This window comes from Aquarana catesbeiana, linkage group LG03, assembly GCF_042186555.1.
Source record: "Aquarana catesbeiana isolate 2022-GZ linkage group LG03, ASM4218655v1, whole genome shotgun sequence".
Taxonomy (NCBI): Eukaryota; Metazoa; Chordata; class Amphibia; order Anura; family Ranidae; genus Aquarana; species Aquarana catesbeiana.
In genome coordinates, this window is record NC_133326.1 from 664,431,768 (window position 1) to 664,450,610 (window position 18,843).

At 43.0% G+C, this 18,843-nt stretch overlaps 1 protein-coding gene across 1 annotated transcript in view; it reads left to right on the plus strand.

Moving 5' to 3' along the window:
- Positions 1 to 18,843, plus strand: part of LOC141133434 (venom factor-like) — a 164,019-nt gene that overhangs the window by 75,293 nt on the left and 69,883 nt on the right. The window contains exons 20-24 of the mRNA XM_073622821.1: positions 760 to 899; positions 3,434 to 3,640; positions 10,870 to 10,936; positions 15,039 to 15,125; positions 18,218 to 18,421. Coding sequence (XP_073478922.1) covers positions 760 to 899; positions 3,434 to 3,640; positions 10,870 to 10,936; positions 15,039 to 15,125; positions 18,218 to 18,421 — 705 coding nt within the window. The remainder of the gene's footprint in view (positions 1 to 759; positions 900 to 3,433; positions 3,641 to 10,869; positions 10,937 to 15,038; positions 15,126 to 18,217; positions 18,422 to 18,843) is intronic.

Here is an 18,843-nt window from a genome sequence, read left to right on the forward strand (position 1 = left end):
CCTACTCCAAGCCTGCCCCTGGCAGCCACCATCTTTTCTTCTGCTGTTTCTGGGTCTGCCATTGTCCCATTCATCCATTGAGTAGCCACTGATGATGTAATTCCTGCACATATGCACAGAAGTTACATCATCCCTGATGGGTGTGATTTAGGATAGGATTGTGCTTCTTCATGTAGGATGGCTGTGATTTAGGATCAGACAGTGTTTTCTTTTGTAGGATGGGTGTGATTTAGGATAGGATGGTGTTTCCTCATGGAGGGTGTGATTTTGGGTGGATATGGTGTTTCCTCATGTAGGATGGGTGTGATTTAGGATTGGATTGTGCTTCTTCTTGTAGGATGGGTATGATTTAGGATCGGATGGTGTTTTCTTATGTAGGATGGGTATGATTTAGAATGAGATGGTGTTTCCTCATGTAGTATGGATGTGGTTTATGATAGGATGTTGTCTACTAATGTAGAATAGGTGTGATTTGGGATGCAATGGGGTTTCCTTATGTATGATGGTGTAATTTAGGATGGATGGTGTTTTTTCATGTGGAATAGCTTTGATTTCTGATGTGGATGTTGTTTCATTATGTAGGATGGTTATAATTTAAGATGGGGATGGTGTTTCCTTATGTAGGATTGGTGTAATTTATGATGGGATTGGTGTTTTTACATGTAGGATGGATATGATTGAGGATGGAGATGTTTTTTTTTTTTTCTTGTGTAAGAGGTTTCCGATTTAGAATTTACGTTTCTGTGTTTTCATTGGCAGGAATCTGTATATCTAAGCCACATGATATCACGGTCCAGCTGTCCTTCTTCATTGATCTCCGACTTCCATATGCTGTGGTCAGGAATGAACAAGTTGAGATAAGAGCTATTCTCTACAACTATGGCAACAGTGATCTCAAAGTAAGTAAATCAGTTTACTAGTACACATTTCTTGCAAGCTAAGCCCAAGTGATAGCATGACATAATGAATTGGTAACTAGTAAACTATATAGTAGGACATAATAATATTATTTACGTATATGATTTTACTATTACAATTTTAAAGATAGGTTGTCCATGATACAATCTTTTTGTGCCATATCAAATCCACCATGAACGATGTAGTGCAAGGGTCTGTCTTATTTGATACTAACTGAATTGGTTAGGTTTGTTTTATAGCTTTGATTAGTCTAAAGAAGATTGTACAATCAGATCGTATACAGCAGACATTTTCATTTAGGGTTCCTCAAGAGTTTGCTAGGGGTTCCTTGATCTATGGTTAGTAGACCTCCCATCTGTTGGTGCCTACATAGTTCCTGGGCCATCACCACTTTACAAAGTCAACAGCATGAAGCCAATGTATCTTTTTATCTTTCTGCAATAGTGGAATTCTGACCACCACTGTAATGTTGGCATTCTTCCTACTGACCAGTAATATAAGAGGCATATTTCCCATAGACCCCTAATGAATTAGCTTTAGTGTGGGTTCCTCGATTTCTAAAATTTATTTTAGGGGTTCCTCTGGGGTTAAAAGGTTGAGAAGGGCTCGTATAGAGTATGGCCAGCTGTGATCCTTAACAAATAATATACTGTATACTTGAATATTTTTTTTTCTTTTTAAACCAGAGTTTAGTGTCCCTTTAAATATGTTCTTCAGAAGCCACAAAGGATATAAGCCCTTGTTCACACTGGTGTGATTTCTGATGCATTCCAGAACACATGGAATACCACAACAAGTGAAAAACATGAGTTTCTGTGGAGCCAATTCACATATTTATGCAGTGCAGCTGCAATGCGATTTTGAAAAGGGTCAATTTTGGTGCGATGCAGTGCGATTTTGTGGTCCATAGACTTCGATGGAAATGCATCAAAATCATATCTGTGTTCTTTTTGGAACTATTTTCAAAATGCGATTTGTGTTGGTTGTTAGGACCTGAAACTCATCAGCGTCTTAACAACCAGTGACCCATCTTTGCTGTCAACAGCAGGGATGAGGCATCAGCTGTTAAGTAGCCGGCACTGCTGGCTTCCTAACAAATATAAGCAAACCCTGCTGCAAAACCCAGAGTGGAGGGTCCCCCACTGATCCATTCCAGGGCCTTTGGGTCTGGTATGGGTTTTAGGGGAGGACCCCACGCCAAAATCGATAACAGATTCTTAAAAAAACGTGTGGGGTCCCCCCCCTATAATTTACACCAGACCTATATCCGAGCATGCAGCGGCAGGCAAGGGAAAGGAGGGGACAAGTGAGTGCCCCCCCCAAACCTTACCAGGCCACAAAATGGGGGGGGGACCCCCCCGGCAAAGCACCTTGTGCCCATGTTGATGACAATGTATTTACATGGGGGGGCATGTTTACTTATAATTTTTGTTTTTGAAATCAAGGGCTGTGTTTGTGTTTTTATTCGCTTTTGACATTGTTTTGATGAATGAGTAGGGGAACTCTACTCATTCACATTGGGGAAGGGGGCCAGGATCTGGGGGGCCCCTGTCTTAATGGGAGCTTTCAGATTCTGATGAGCTACATCCTGCACCCCTACAACCACAGGGCCAGGTTTGTGGGAAGAGGACCTTGTCCCCATCAACATGAAGACAAGGTACTATGCTAAGGGGGTCCCCCCCTCCAGTAAAGTGCCCCTCCCCATGTTGAGGGCATGTGGCCTGGTATGGTTCAGGAGGGAGGGGGCCGCTCACTCATCCCTTCCCCTTTGCGGTCTGCCGGGCTGAATGTTCTAGTTCCCCTTAAAATCCATTCCAGACCAGTGAGTTCTTCAGACACTTGCACAGCAACATTTTCTTTATAAATAGACCTCTATACTTTTAAAAAACATACAAACAAGAAAATGTGCACAACGGGTTCCTGAAGGTCATGTTAAAGATAAACGCCAGCCTTCCCTTCCTTCTTGCACAGTAGCACATGTTCCTCTCCTGTACTAAAATTGCTTACTCTGATTTCACTGCACGCAGTGAGCTTCTCACAATGTGCATTAGAAGCTGCAGCAAATCAGATAGAGCCCGCCTCATTTCCTGGCTGGACGACATCTATCATCATCTTGCGCTTTCCTCCCCAGCCTGACTGTCCCTGGCCTGCTTTCATTCATTCAATTTCAGTTCTTCCAATTGTGGATGCTCAGAATCACATATGGGCATTGCCTAGTGTGGTCTGCTGTTTGCGGGAAGCTATGTACAGCCCCTCCCACCAGTCACGATCTGCCTGCATTGTATAGAGATGCACAGATATCCAGTAATTACATCATTATGTGTACAATAAGGTATTTAATGAAAATACAATTTTTTCAATAATGTCGAGGGTTGGGTTGGGTAGGGTTGGGTTGGGTTAGGGGGGAGCAGCATATCATATAAGGAAGGGAAGGCATATCATATAAGCAGATTAAACTTCAGCTTTAAGCTCATGTGCTTTTTGTATTTATGTATATATTTTCTGTCTGGCTTAGGTACGTGTGGAGTGGAGTTACAATGAAGAATTCTGCAGTCTCTCCACTGCCAAGAGTAAATATCGCCAGTTTGTGACTGTAAAGGCCGCCTCATCTCTGGCTATACCCTATATCATTGTTCCTCTGACTTTGGGCTATCATGACATTGAAGTGAAGGCGGCCGGACAGGCTGTCTCAGATGGTGTGAAGAAGAAGCTGAAGGTCGTGGTGAGTACAACAGATGTTAGAGCCTCTGTCAGGTTTTTATTGCTGCCTGGGTCTCTGTCGGGGGGGCATTAAGTGATGGGACATTTCATCAATGGGGACACAGATATATTTCATACATATCTGCAATACATGTATATTTCCCTATGTTTTATCCTTTTAATATGCTGCAAGTAAAGAAAAATGATGTCACTATTGTGGAAGTGATGAGCTTAACTACTCTGCGCAACTAACCCACACCACACTAGAGTATAAAATTTATTCCATATACAGTATTACATTATCATCCCAATTATATCTTATTGGATTTGCTAACTTTTATAAAGATATTTATTCCATCACAATTTCCTTTATTCCTTTTCTATATCGTATAGCTACATATATTCCTTTTTTCAAAACTCTAGACAGTACAGAAAAATTTGTTTTGATTTGTCAGAAATATAGTACCTTACTCTTTAGTATGATTTCCAAAGCATGTGTTGTCAGCCATTCCTACTTAACTTCTGATAAATTATAGAAAAAAGAGGGGAAGGGGGAATGGTGGGACTTTATATGAAGCACAACACCAGAACCAAACGAATGTGTTAGTAGATACTATTTAATGGTGCACATGGATGTATGCGGGACAGTAAATAACATGTAATAAATACATATAAATGTATACACATACAGTCAGGTCCTTAAATATTGGGACATCAACACAATTCTAATCTTTTGGCTCTATACACCACCACAATGGATTTGAAATGAAACAAACAAGATGTGCTTTAACTGCAGACTTTCAGCTTTAATGTGAGGGTATTTACATCCAAATCAGGTGAACGGTGTAGTAATTACAACAGTTTGTATATGTGCCTCCCATTTTTTAAGGGACCAAAAGTAATGGGACAATTGGCTGCTCAGCTGTTCCATGGCCAGGTGTGTGTTATTCCCTCATTATCCCATTTACAAGGAGCAGATAAAAGGTCCAGAGTTCATTTCAAGTGTGCTATTTGCATTTGGAATCTGTTGCTGTCAACTCTCAATATGAGATCAAAGAGCTGTCACTATCAGGGAAGCAAGCCATCATTAGGCTGAAAAAACAAAACAAACTCATCAGAGAGATATCAAAAACATTAGGTGTAACCAATTCAACTGTTTGGAACATTTTTAAAAAGAAAGAACACACTGGTGAGCTCAGCAACACCAAAAGACCCGGAAGACCACGGAAAACAACTGTGGTGGATGACCGAATAATTCTTTACCTGGTGAAGAAAACACACTTCACAACAGTTGGCCAGATCAAGAACACTCTCCAGGAGGTAGGTGTATGTGTGTCAAAGTCAACAATCAAGAGAAGACTTCACCAGAGTGAATACAGAGGGTTCACCACAAGATGTAAACCATTGGTGAGCCTCAAAAACAGGAAGGCTTAGATTAGAGTTTGCCAAACAACATCTAAAAAAGCCTTCACAGTTCTGGAACAACATCCTATGAACAGATGAGACCAAGATCAACTTGTACCAGAGTGATGGGAAGAGAAGAGTATGGAGAAGGAAAGGAACTGCTCATGATCCAAAACATACCACCTCATCAGTGAAGCATGGTGGTGGTAGTGTCATGGCGTGGGCATGTATGGCTGCCAATGGAACTGGTTCTCTTGTATTTATTGATGATGTGACTGCTGACAAAAGCAGCAGGATGAATTCTGAAGTGTTTCGGGCAATATTATCTGCTCATATTCAGCAAAATGCTTCAGAACTCATTGGACGGCGGTTCACAGCGCAGATGGACAATGACCCAAAGCATACTGCGAAAGTAACCAAACAGTTTTTTTAAGGGAAAGAAGTGGAATGTTATGCAATGCCCAAGTCAATCACCTGACCTGAATCTGATTGAGCATGCATTTCACTTGCTGAAGACAAAACTGAAGGGAAAATGCCCAAAAAGCAAGCAGGAACTGAAGACAGTTGCAGTAGAGGCCTGGCAGAGCATCACCAGGGATGAAACCCAGCGTCTGGTAATGTCTATGCGTTCCAGACTTCAGGCTGTAATTGACTGCAAAGGATTTGCAACCAAGTATTAAAAAGTAAAAGTTTGATGGATGATTGTTAATCTGTCCCATTACTTTTGGTCCCTTAAAAAGTGGGAGGCACATATAGAAACTGTTGTAATTCCTACACCGTTCACCTGATTTGGATGTAAATACCCTCAAATTAAAGCTGAAAGTCTGCAGTTAAAGCACATCTTGTTCGTTTCATTTCAAATTCATTGTGGTGGTGTATAGAGCCGAAAAGATTAGAATTGTGTTGACGTCCCAATATTTATGGACCTGACTGTAAGTGTTCCTACATAGTAAATAATATATATTAAAATGTTTAAAATGTAGCCCAAACTTGCATATAGACATGATTGATTGCACACATGATAATGTAAAATTGATTCAAATTTCTTCAAGGTAGTCTCATAGTAGACGCATGGTAGCTGTGACAATACATCGATATATAGCTCAACGCATGTTTCGTGGATAACTTCCACTCATCAGGAGCAAATGCGATATAGGTATGTCTTGTTTTCTCTTCACCGCTGTGTTGCCGCAGTCACCGCCACCTCAGTTTCCGGGGATGATGTTCCCATAGTGCCTCCAGCTACTAATACTACCCATGTTGTTGAATACTGTAGCTTACTTTAGGTAAGAGTGTTGGGATTAGGTTGTGCCCCCCCCCCCTTCTTGTTATTTTAGTTACAACATGATTTGGTATTTATATTTTATTACAGACAGACCTATATCGCATTTGCTCCTGATGAGTGGAAGTTATTCATGAAACGTGTGTAGAGCTATATATCGTGTATTGTCACAGCTACCATGCGTCTACTAGGAGACTACCTTGAAGAACTTTGAATTAATTTTACATTGTCATGTTTGCAATCAATCATGTCTATATGCAAGTTTGGGCTACATTTAATACATTTTAATATATATTATTAACTATGTAGGAACACTTATGTGTGTGCATACATTTATGTGTATTTATTATGTTATTTATTGTCCAGCATTAAATAGTATCTACTAACCCCCCCCCCCCCCCATCTCCATAACGCACCTCCTTTCCTTTCCACCCCCCTCCTTCATCTCCTTCCCCCTCCTCAACTCCACAACTCTCCTCATTCCCCCACCCCTCCTCATCTCCTCCCCTGTCCTTATTTCCATAACCCCTGTTCATCTCCTCCTCATCATTGCCCCTCTCCAACTCTTTAATCCTTCCTCATCTCCTTCCTTCTCCTCATCTCCCTAATCGTTTGTTATCCCCTCCTCATCCCCTCATCTCCACAACCCTTCTTCATCTTCTCCCCCCACCTCATCTCCATAACCCCTCCTCATCTCTTCCCTCCTTCCCATCTCCATAACCCTTCTTCATCTCCTTCCCCCTCCTCATCTGCACAATCTCCTCTCATCTCCATAACCCCTCCTCACCTCTATAACCCACCCACATATCTGTAACCCCTCCTCACTTCCATAACCCATTCTCATCTCCGTAACCCCCCTCTTCTCCGTAACCCCTCCCCATGTCTGTAACCCCTCTTTTACTCTGTAACCCCTTCTCATCTCCGTAACCCTTCCTCATCTCCGTAACCCCTTCTCATCCCTGTAACCCCTCCTCATCTCCGTAACACCTTCTCATCTCCGTAACCCCTCCTCATCTCCGTAACCCCTCCGCATCTCCATAACCCATCCTCATCTTTGTAACCTCTCCTCACCTCCATAACCCATCCTCATCTCCGTAACCCCCCTCATCTCCGTAACCCCTCCTCATCTCCGTAACCCCTTCTCATCTCCGTGACCCCTTCTCATCTTCTTAACCCCTTCTCATCTCCATAACCCCTATTCATCTCCATAACCCCTTCTCGTCTCCTTAACCCCTTCTCATCTCCATAACCCCTTCTCATCTCCATAACCCCTTCTCATCTCCATAATCCCTTCTCATCTCCATAACCCCTTCTCATTTCCGTAACCTCTCCTCATCTCGTCCCCCCTCTTCATCTCCATAACCCCTCCCAATCTCCACCCCTCTCCTTGTGCACAGTCAGAGAACACTGGAAGTTATCAGCTCAAAAGATTTCTAGCAAAATCAAGGGGTATTTTTTACACTTTTAAAACAGATACAATAAAACACTTTCAATGGTGTATTTAGTGTACCAAAAAGAGCAAATAAGAGAAGTTCATTATTAGGGTTTACATCAGTGTTGCCAACCTACCAGAAATTTACTGACACAACACCCAAAATTTACTGGCACCGCCAAGTTTTTACTGCCATTTCCAAAAGTTACAAAATGACAGTTTTAAGTGCAAATTTGAGTATTTAGGCTACAAACATACAAAACGTAATTAGCAATATGATTTAAGGTAGATAATAAGGCAAAAAACATATTTCTTATTTTATTTTCCTTGTCAAAAGAAGTTTATTGAGTATACAATGTTATAAAGATACATAAAGTAAGTTTACAAGGATCTATAAAGTAAGCTCATTGTTTTACAGTAGGGTTTATATAGGTAAATATCATGAAATTTCAAATATTAAACATTGGGTTCACGTAAACCTAAATTAAAGATATATATCATTTCCTTAGTTACTTTTGTAGGTATTTAAATGATTTATACCTACTATACATATTGTTTACAAGTAGAGTGTATATAGGTCAAATACATTCTGATAATGAGCTTTAATCGTAAGGTGGAGAAAAGGAAAGAGAAAGAAGAAAAAGGGTTGAAAGGTAGAGGTATGGTCCACAAGGTTGTCCCGCTCATCAGTTTATTATTCTTTTTAGTTCTCTTTGAAGCCTTAGAATGGGTGTCTCTGTAAGTCATTTAATCTGTTACCATGGCAACAGGACAGAGTCATTGAAGTTTGACAGGAACTGTTGTTTTATCCAAGGATGCCAAAGTTTTTCAAATTTTGGAATTTGATTTTGATCGATGGCTACCATCTTAGCATGGGACATTGTATTATTCATTCTGTGAATTGTTTCTGCTAGTACCAATGTAGGAGATTTCCATGCCTTGGCCACTGTTTGTTTTGCAGCCGTTATTAGTTGGATCATAAGTTTGAATTGAGAGAGTGTTCCATTCCGGTTTTAGATTAAGTAAAGTTAAATATGGATCTGGTTGTATTATTTTTTTAAATATTTTAGATGCAATCACGAAGACTTCCTTCCAGAAGGTTTGGATTACTGGGCACGTCCACCATATGTGTAAATATGTGCCTATTTCTGGGCATCCTCGAAAACAAAGAGCTGAGGTATTAGGTGAATATTTTGCCACTCTAGCGGGTACAAGGTACCAGCGAGTTAGGACTTTATAATTTGTCTCCAGTGCTAAGATGTTGGGTGAAGATGACTTAGATGTGAGCCATATGTTAGACCAGTCCGTGTCTTCTAAAGTTCGTCCCAGGTCCTCCTCCCACCTCTGAATGTAAGAGGGTCTATTAAGATTTGCTACTCCATATAATTGATTATAAAGTGATGAAATTGTACCTTTAGCAAATGGATCTTTTGTACAGATTGATTCAAAATCTTATTTTATTTTCAATATAGTAAGTAAGTAGCTCGGGGACAGGAGACAGGAGGGCAAGAAATTTGAATGGGCGTCACACACACATAAAATTGACTCTCACAGTGACACTGACAGGGGGGGCGTGGCCAGCCGGGATAGCAGATGGACGCTTAATTCCACAGCTCTGAGCCAGGGGACAGAATCCAACGACATCGGCTGCAAAAAACGAATCAAACCTACCCATCCACACTCCTCACAGTCAGGGGACAACAAGGATGTCTTCCAGGAAGAGATTTACAGACCACATACCACAAAAACTCACCGAATTTGCTTACAAGCCGGCGGGATGGAAGATCCAAGATGGCGCCGGCCAGGCCGCGCCGTCCACAGCTTACACGGACCTGCCGGATGATGAGACAGATGATCCTCAGGATACAGGTACCGTGGATAACCTCCCCCATACCCCAGAAGGGGATCCCAACCTAGGCAGCCCAGCAAAGGCAAAAATGAGGATAGATGCGATGCCGCAACGGTCGCGGTACTCGCAAATTGAGGCCCAGGCTCCCACCCAGTACTCACTAGACCAGGCCTTACAATCCTCTATGGCCTCCTTCCCCACCTCAGGGCAGCCGGTCATGGACACAACGCTCAAGGATATGCTCATATCCCTGCAGACCTCCCTCATGACAGATCTATCATCCCTCTTCCACAAGATCACCACTGACATCCACTCTCTGGATGATAGAGTGACAAACGCTGAGAGAGGAATACATGCCTGCACCTCCACAGTGAATGACACCATTGAAGCCTTTGAAGCTGTTAGAGAGGAACAGACATGGATGCGTGCCAAGCTGGCCGACTTAGAAGACAGATCTCGCAGGAACAATGTTAAACTGAGGGGGGTCCCCGAGTCCATACTACCCGCAGATCTGCCACGCTACGCAAAAGAACTGATACACTTAGTTCTCCCTGAGGCCTCCCCGAGAGACGTCATCGTAGACAGAATTCATAGAATTGCTAAACCATCCCATCTAGCTGCCTCAGTCCCCAGAGATGTCCTGATGAGGGTTCACTTTTACCACATCAAAGAAAAACTGCTCATGGGACTCAGGGCTAAATCGCCACTACCAGCACCTTACACGGGAATTCAGCTATTCCCTGATCTCTCAAAATACACCCTCCAAATGAGGCGCCATTTGAACCCAATCACCAAAGGCCTACAGTGACACTGACAGCAGTGTGCAGCAGCACAGATGATGATGACATCTCACTGACACAACACGTCCCCTCCTGAGTCACAGAGACAATCTCTCTCCAAGCCAAGTGGTCCCTCCAGTCCACTCCAGTCTAAACAACACTGACGGTCCTGGTCCCAGCCTGCCTTGCTCCAATACCGCAGACACGAGGCTCTGCTTGGCTCCATTGCACCATGACATCACACGACATGCTTAGGCACCACCTCCGCCAGAGCCGCCCAATCACACTGTAGCAGGGACTCGGATGGTATCAGCCGGCTCTGGACCAAGCCGAGCGTCACAGCCATATTTTTTACTGGCAACCTTTTACTTTTACTGGCAGGTCAAAATTGTCTGTTTTTTTACTGCCTGCCAGTAAAAATACTGACGGTTGGCAACACTGGTTTACATACACTTTAACTTTTGAAAGAAAATGATTCATGCTTTATAAATGTGTTTTGTTTCAGCCGGAAGGAAAACGAGTTGTGCAGACCTTAACAAATGTTGTTTTAGATCCTGAGGGAAAAGGAAGAGGTCTGTACATGTTTATTCTTTGGATAATATATGTTACATCTGTGTTTAATTGCCAGTTATTGTACAGGACATAAAATCGCCCAATGTCTTGTCGTGTTTGCACGTTAGAGAGAGAAAATGGTGTTGATTTACTAAAGGGAAATACACTGTGCACTTTGCAAAGTGCAGTTGCTCCAGAGCTTAGTAAATGACCAGAAGCTCTGCTGACTTCCATCATCCAATCCAGTGGCAGCTGGTGCTCCTTTTTTTTAGGGGGGGAGGGGCGGCAAACAACTCTCCCCCCCGCCTTGTCTGCACTTACCCTATCCAGGTCGAGGGTGGCTTCCCTAGGTTCTCCTCCCGGCCAATCCGGTCTTAAGACCAATTTCCTGTCCTGATTGGCCGGGAGGAGAAGCAGGAAGACAATAGCGAATGTTGATTCACTAATATCACAAGTGGGTGGGCTCGGGGCACAGTGCTCTGCGCCACGAGCCCAACCTTTTTGAAGCCAATTAGATCCTGAGGCTCTGATCATGTGCTTAAAAAAAAAAAAAAAAACTTGTAGAAATCTATGCGTCCGGCGCCCCGCATGGAGATTAGGGGCTGGCCGATCCAGATCACCGCTTACCCCCACTCCCCCCCCGCCGCTTCACTCACCGGTTGCCTGCCAGGCCCCCCCAACAGCCCCACCCTTATCCTGTCCAGGTCACGGCTTCGGCGGCTTCCCCCTCCTCGCGCCTCCTTCCAAGTCCCGGCGGTAGCTTCTCAATCAGGACTTAGGACTCACGGCTAATCGAGAGAAACAGGAAGACATTAGCGAATATTATTTCGCTATTGTCATACAACTGAGCGGGCTCTGGACGCAGTGCTCTGCCCACCCTTTTTGATGCTAATTAGAGCCTCAGGCTCTAATCATGTGCTTCCAAAAAAACAACTTTATTGAAATCCATGAGTTTGGGGCCCTACATGTAGATTAGAGGCCGGGCGTATGAATTAAGGGGGGCGGTGCCCCTGCTCCCCATATGAGCGTCCGCCATTGATCAGACTACATTCCAGACAGGGTGTGCTGGTGTTAGATGGAATTGTGAGTCTCTTGTGACACAGAGAGTGAGAGAGAAATGATTAATTTCTAATTAAGCTTACTATTATTTCTTAATGCCGCGTACACAAGACCGGTTTTGCCGTCGGAATAAACTCCGAAGGTTTCTCTGACAGAACTCTGATGGAATTCCATTCAAGCGGTCTTACCTACACACGGTCAAACCAAAGTCCGAGCAAAGTCCGACCGTCCAGAACGCGGTGACGTACAGCACGTACGACAGGACTAGAAAAAGGAAGTTCAATAGCCAGTAGCCAATAGCTTCCGTCTCGTACTTGCTTCAGAGCATGCGTCATTTTTGGTCCGTCGGAACAGCATACAGACGAGCGTTTTTCCCGATCGGAATTGGTTCCGTCGGAAATATTTAGACCAGTGTACGCGGCTTAAGTAGTAAAAAAGGATTTCCTGCATTTCTTCTTTTTTTTCCTTTACTAAATTAATCCCAGCGCCACACACCGATTCCAAAATAACAAATATTTCTGTATCAACGAATAAATCCGAAATAACGAATGAAACAAAAGAATAGGAATAAATGTATAAAATGAAAGAATCCGAATAAACGTGTAAAACGGAAAAATCCAAACTAACGAAGGTTACGAATACAACTAATGTCCGAACAAACGAATGATCCAAAGTAACGAATGCTGATCATAACGAACGATCCGATAGTCGAAAAAAAACAAACGAATGAACCGAAAACTAAAGGAAACACATTTTTCAGCAGTGCACATGTCTTTTTAGTATGTTGGAGTGCCATTCAGTTTTAATTGCACCACAAGGCAAGTAATGCACATAACAACTGTTACCACGTGTTGCTGTAACATACAGGTTACCACAACGCAGTAGTGTATATGGACCCTTAACCGCTTGCTGACCAGCCACCCTCATTATACTGGGGCAGGTCAGCTTGATCCCGCAAATCGCCCTAGCTGTACGGCGGTCCCTTTAACAGCCATAGCAGACGCGCATGTGCCCACTGCACGGCGGGTGAGCTGATGCGCGTGGCCCGCGACCATGATCACTCCACAGAGAGCCAGAACGGGGATGTCAATGTAAACAAACAGTTCCCGTTCTGTCAGGGGAGTACAGAGTGATCATCTGTTCCTAGTGATTAGGAACAGCGATCCCTCTCTACTCCCAGTCAGTCCCCTCCCCCCACAGTTAGAAACACCTCCCAGGGAACACATTTAACCCCTTGATCGCCCCCTAGTGTTAACCCCTTCAGCTGAACTCGCACAATTTCACTCCCTCATGTCAGTTCTGATTTCAGCTGCGATTTCACAGACATCTGTGCGGGTTTCTACACAGCTGTCAATGGAAATCGCACCCCGAAATTGCAAAAAGTAGTACAGAAACTAAAATCGGTGCGGCGCCGCAAATGCATCGTCGCACCAATTAGGAAGGTGCCATTGCTGGCAATTGCCGCCGATTTGACATGTGATTTGACATGTCAAATCGCACCAATGTGAACCAGGGCTTAGTATCACTTCAGCCCCGGAAGCTTTTACCCCCTTCCTGATCAGAGCATTTTTTGCGATTCGGCACTGCGTCGCTTTAGCTGACAATTGCGCGGTCCTGCCACATTGTACCCAAACAAAATTTTCTTTTTTTCCCACAAATAGAGCTTTCTTTTGGTGGTATTTGATCACCTCTGGGGTTTTTATTTTTTGCGTTGTAAACAAAAAAAGAGCGACAATTTTGAAAAAAAAAAAAAAACATTTTTAACTTTTTGCTATAATAAACATCCCCCAAAAATATATAAAAAAAATTTTTTTTTCCTCAATTTAGGCCGATATGCATTCTTCTACATATTTTTGGTAAAAAAAAATCGCAATAAGCATATATTGATTGGTTTGCGCAAAAGTTATAGCGTCTACAAAATAGGGGATAGATTTATAGCATTTTTATTATTAATTTTTTTTTTTTACATTAGTAATGGCGGCGAGCTGCAATTTTTATCGTGACTGCAACATTATGGCGGACACATCGGACACTTTTGACACAATTTTGGGACCATTGTCATTTATAAAGGGATCAGTGCTATAAAAATGCACTGATTACTGTGTAAATGACACTGGCAGGGAAGGGGTTAAAGACTAGGGGCCGATCAAGGGGTTAAGTGTGTCCTAGGGAGTGATTCTAATTGTGGGGGGATGGGCTCCCAGTGACATGACAGCGATCACTGCTCCTGATGACAGGGAGCAGTAGATCTCTGTCATGTCACAAGGCAGAATGGGGAAATGCCTTGTTTACAAAGGCATCTCCCCATTTTACCTCTCCACAGTGCAATCGTGGGCTCCCGGCGAACATAGAGTTCCCGGGACCCGGCTTGCTCCCGTGGCGTACAGCAGGCGCGTGCGTGCCTGATAGGTGGCAAATTTAAAGGGACGTACAGGTACGCCCATTTGCCTGCCTGTGCCATTCTGCCGAAGTACATCTGTGTTCAGCGGTCGGCAAGTGGTTAATTGAACAAGTGAAGTTAGAAGCTGATTGGTTACTATGCACAGCTGCACCAGATTCTGAGTGCTCCAGTTTTAGTAAATCTCCCCCATTGAGTGGTTATCAGTCCCCTTGGGACATGAATAAACTTAAGTTAAAAAATGTAAACATGTTTAGAAATAAATATTAATTCCAGGGCCATCTTTCACTGTTAAATCTAAGCTTTTAAGTTTTCCCTATGGGCAATTTTGGGTACCATCGTTTTTAGTATCTATTTACTAAATAGAACCTCATCTTTTATATTATATATTTTTTTAAATGGTTATTATATTGTATTTGTATGTGGTAAAATAAATTTGAGCATGTTTTTTAAAAATATTGATTTGATTAACATTAGCGCAATTATCATGGGACATAAAAAAATTGCCACGGCCACCATTTTATTCTATATTTTTGGGGTTTTAGGCAAATTTCAGACCTACAATGTGCATTTTAACATGTGTGCAAAAAATGAAAAAAAAAAAAAGCTCAGGCAGTGAAAGGATTAATTGGTTAATGTTGTTCTGTTCATATTTCATTCTGCAGCTGGAGTACAGGAGGAGTTGGTTAAAACAGTGGAAACAAAAAATGTTGTTCCCAATACACAAATTGAGACCATTGTCACTGTCCAAGGTAAGTGATAAAGAAGCAATATTAAAATATAACAGAGGTAGCTACTAGCAGCTCATTTGCTATTGCATACAGTAGATGCCAACTGTCCCAGATTTGCTGGGATATCTAATTGCTCTGTCCAAATGATGCTGTGCCCTGGGCTGCATCCTGAGATCACACCATCACCCTTATTTGAGTTACTAAGCATGTGCATTTATTCACAGAAGGGTATTAAATGAGAACATCACAGTGCAAGTATTTACCTATCCTGAAATTAGGGGCAGGGCACTTAAAAAGGCACCCTAGAAATTGTATGTGATCTTAGTGGGCCTGTCTGGAAGGTGCTAGTCTTAAATGTTGGCTTTGGGTGGGGGGTGACACTTTTCCATGGACTGGTACAAATGTGTTGGCAAGCAGTGGCGGCTGGTGCTCAATATTTTGTATTTTGGGGGTGGGCGGAAAACTAACACCATTGGAATCCATGCGTCTGGCGCATGGATTAGAGGGGCGGAATTACGGGCTGTTGGCAAGTATGTCAATGATTAAGACATGCCCCCAGAACTACTCATTCCCAGGGTGTGCAGGCTGGGAAATAATATACACCGATCAGTTATAACCCTATGACCCCCCACCTAATATTGAGTAGGTCATCCTTGTGACACCAAAACAGCCTTGACCTATCGAGGCATGGACTCCATTAGACAAGCTGTCAGTAGTGGATCCTTACATTCATCTCATACTACATCCTGGTGCCATCTCTTCCCTAGGTAAGAAACGCACACGCACCCGGTCAGCCATATGATTTAAAAGAAAACTTAATTCTTCAGACCAGGCCACCTTTTTCCATTGCTCTCCGTGGTCCAGTTCTGATACTCACGTGACCATTGTATGCACTTTTGGTTGTGGACACGGGTCAGCATGGGCACCCTGACCAGGCTGCTCCTGCACAGCCTATACACAGCAAACTGCAATGTACTGTGTGTTCTGACACCTTTCTATTAGAACTAGCATTAACTTTTTTAGCAATAGTAGCTCTTCTATTGGTTTAGACTACACAGGCCTGCCTTTGCTCCCCACATCAATGAGCTTTGGCTGTCAATGGCCCTGTTGCCAGTTTGCCAATTTTTCTTCCTTGGACCACTTTTGATAGGTCCTGGCCACTGCAGACTGGGAACATCCCACAGGAGCTGTAGTTTTGAAGTTATTCTTACCCAGTCATCTAGCCATTACAGTTTGACCCTTGTCAAAGTCACCAAATATATAACACTGTCGAAGGAATCCTATTTTCCTCTTTATAAATGATAGCTTATAGTTGGTAGCCGCTTGCTGTCCTTACACTGTTATTACTAGATTTTGTAACTTAATAACCTACCAAATACCAAATACAAATACCCACCAAATACCAATGCCACTTTTTTGACTAATTGAGCCTCATAATATTGAATTATTTAGGATGAATACATTAGTAGCCATCCATTGATTACATTACACAGCCATCTATGGGGGGGGGGGGGGGGTTCTTGGATGCTCTACTGGTCCAGCTGCCACTGCCTTGTTGTTCAGTAGCCCTGCACCAATGTGCTTCCACTTTTATGCTTTAGCCTGCCTGAGGACACACTGCCTATTATTATTAGTATTATACAGGATTTATATAGCGCCAACAGTTTACGCAGAGCTTTACAATATAAAAGAGAGACAATACAGTTATGATACAATAAAATACAAGAGGATTAGGAAGGCCCTGCTCAGAAGAGCTTACAATCTAATAGGGTGGGGCAGGTTGTACAAAAGGTTGTAACTGTGGGGAATGAGCTGATGGAAGTGGTAGAAGATTAGTTGGAGATGTGATAGGCTTTCCTGAAGTGATGAGTTTTCAGGGATCGACTGAAGGTAGCAAGAGTAGGGGATAGCCAGACAGGTGGAGGTAGCGATTTTCGAGAGGATGGGAGAGGCTCTGGAGAAATCCTGGAGACAAGCATGGGGGGAGGAGACGAGGGAGCTTGAGAGTAGGAGGTCTTGAGAAGAGAGGACTATTTGGGTGATATTTGGAGACAAGATTGGTGATGTAGCTCGGGGCAGAGTTGTAAATGACTTTGTATGTTGTGGTTAGTAGTTTGAATTTAATTCGCTGGGTGATTGGGAGCCAGTGTAGGGATTGGAGGAGAGGGTTGGCAGACACTGAGCAGTTGGTAAGGTGGATAACTCTGGCAGCAGCATTCATGATAGACTGAAGAGGGGATAGCCTATGGAGAGGCAGGCCAATGAGAAGGGAGTTGCAATAGTCAAGGCGAGAGATAACAAGGGAGTGAATGAGGAGCTTGGTGGTTTCATTTGTTAAAAAGGGAGGAATTTTCGAGATGTTACGGAGGTGAATTCTACAATTCCACTGTCTAAACTGTAGTTACTTGGTCTTATGCCCTTAGGGGGTCTATTTAAAATGCAAATTATGAAACAAAAAAAAAATGCAATGTGGCCCTTATAGGCATTGTGCTCCACCAGCTTTACAAATGTACATTGTGCGCTGCCAGCTTCAGGAGTTGGAGCATGTGAAAAATGAATGCAATCTGTTGTTAAAAAAAAGCCAAGGAGATAGCATTGTTACACGACTAATCAAAGTCACATGACTATCTCTCCTCCAATGAAAGAGTTCTCTCTGCAGTGTTGAGCAATACTGCAAAGTATAACAGAGTGCTCTCCATTATAAATTGGCCTTTTTTTGTACATACATAGCTCAGCTCTTTAGCTCATAGAAGACTTGCACAGCCTGTGCTGTGGTACATGTTGATTATACAGCTTGGAGGCAGCAGTTTACGTTTATTTATTGGCCACTGGATTGATTAGCTGATTAGGGGCAGATATCTACCAGCGAACAGAGAGGGTTATATGAGGATGGCAGCAAGTCCTAGGATTGCTGTGCTCCCATGGCCCACAGGAGTTCGGGCACTTGTTGCAATCCTTATTCAGCGCTGATAGTGCTGCACAAGTGATACATCTAATCCTTTCTTTCCCTGGGTAGCTTTTCTTTTTTTTAACACAGCGATTAGTTTGAGGGGTGGGGGGTAAAGGGCACGTTCCCAGAGATCAGTTTTAACTCAGCTCTTTGCAATTCTCAGGGACAGCAGTTAGCCAACTGGTGGAGAAAGCCATCGATGGAGCCAATCTGAATCACTTGATCAGACCACCTGGAGGTTGTGGAGAACAGAACATGATGACTATGACTCCCACTGTGATTGCTGCCCATTATCTGGATGCTACCAGGCAGTGGGAAAATGTAGGCATAAATCGCAGAACAGAGGCCATCCAGCACATCAATAATGGTAAGAAATAAAAACTCTGTACTTTCTATATGGGCTATGGTGGACACAGTCTACATTGGACCCTTCTAAAATCTATAATTATGGTGCAATGCCCTTTGCCATGGTGTATCTTGGATTGCTGAGAAGTATAAGCTTATGCCACCCCACCCTATTACCAAGCAGCCATGCCCCAAAGATTACACGAAAGCCAAATAAGTTGGAAAAGGGCAACGCCAGAGCTGTATCAAAGGAACCTCTAGCAACTTCTGGAGGAACTCAAGTTGAGAATAGCTGCCCCACAGACAATGACAGACCAAAAGTGTTAATTTTGCAGCCTTGTATTAAATAATAGAACAAAGAAAAAGGAGAACTCGTGGGCTCCAACTAAGCTATATTAAATAGTGAAGGCCCAAATCAATATTGTATCAATCACACAAATACTG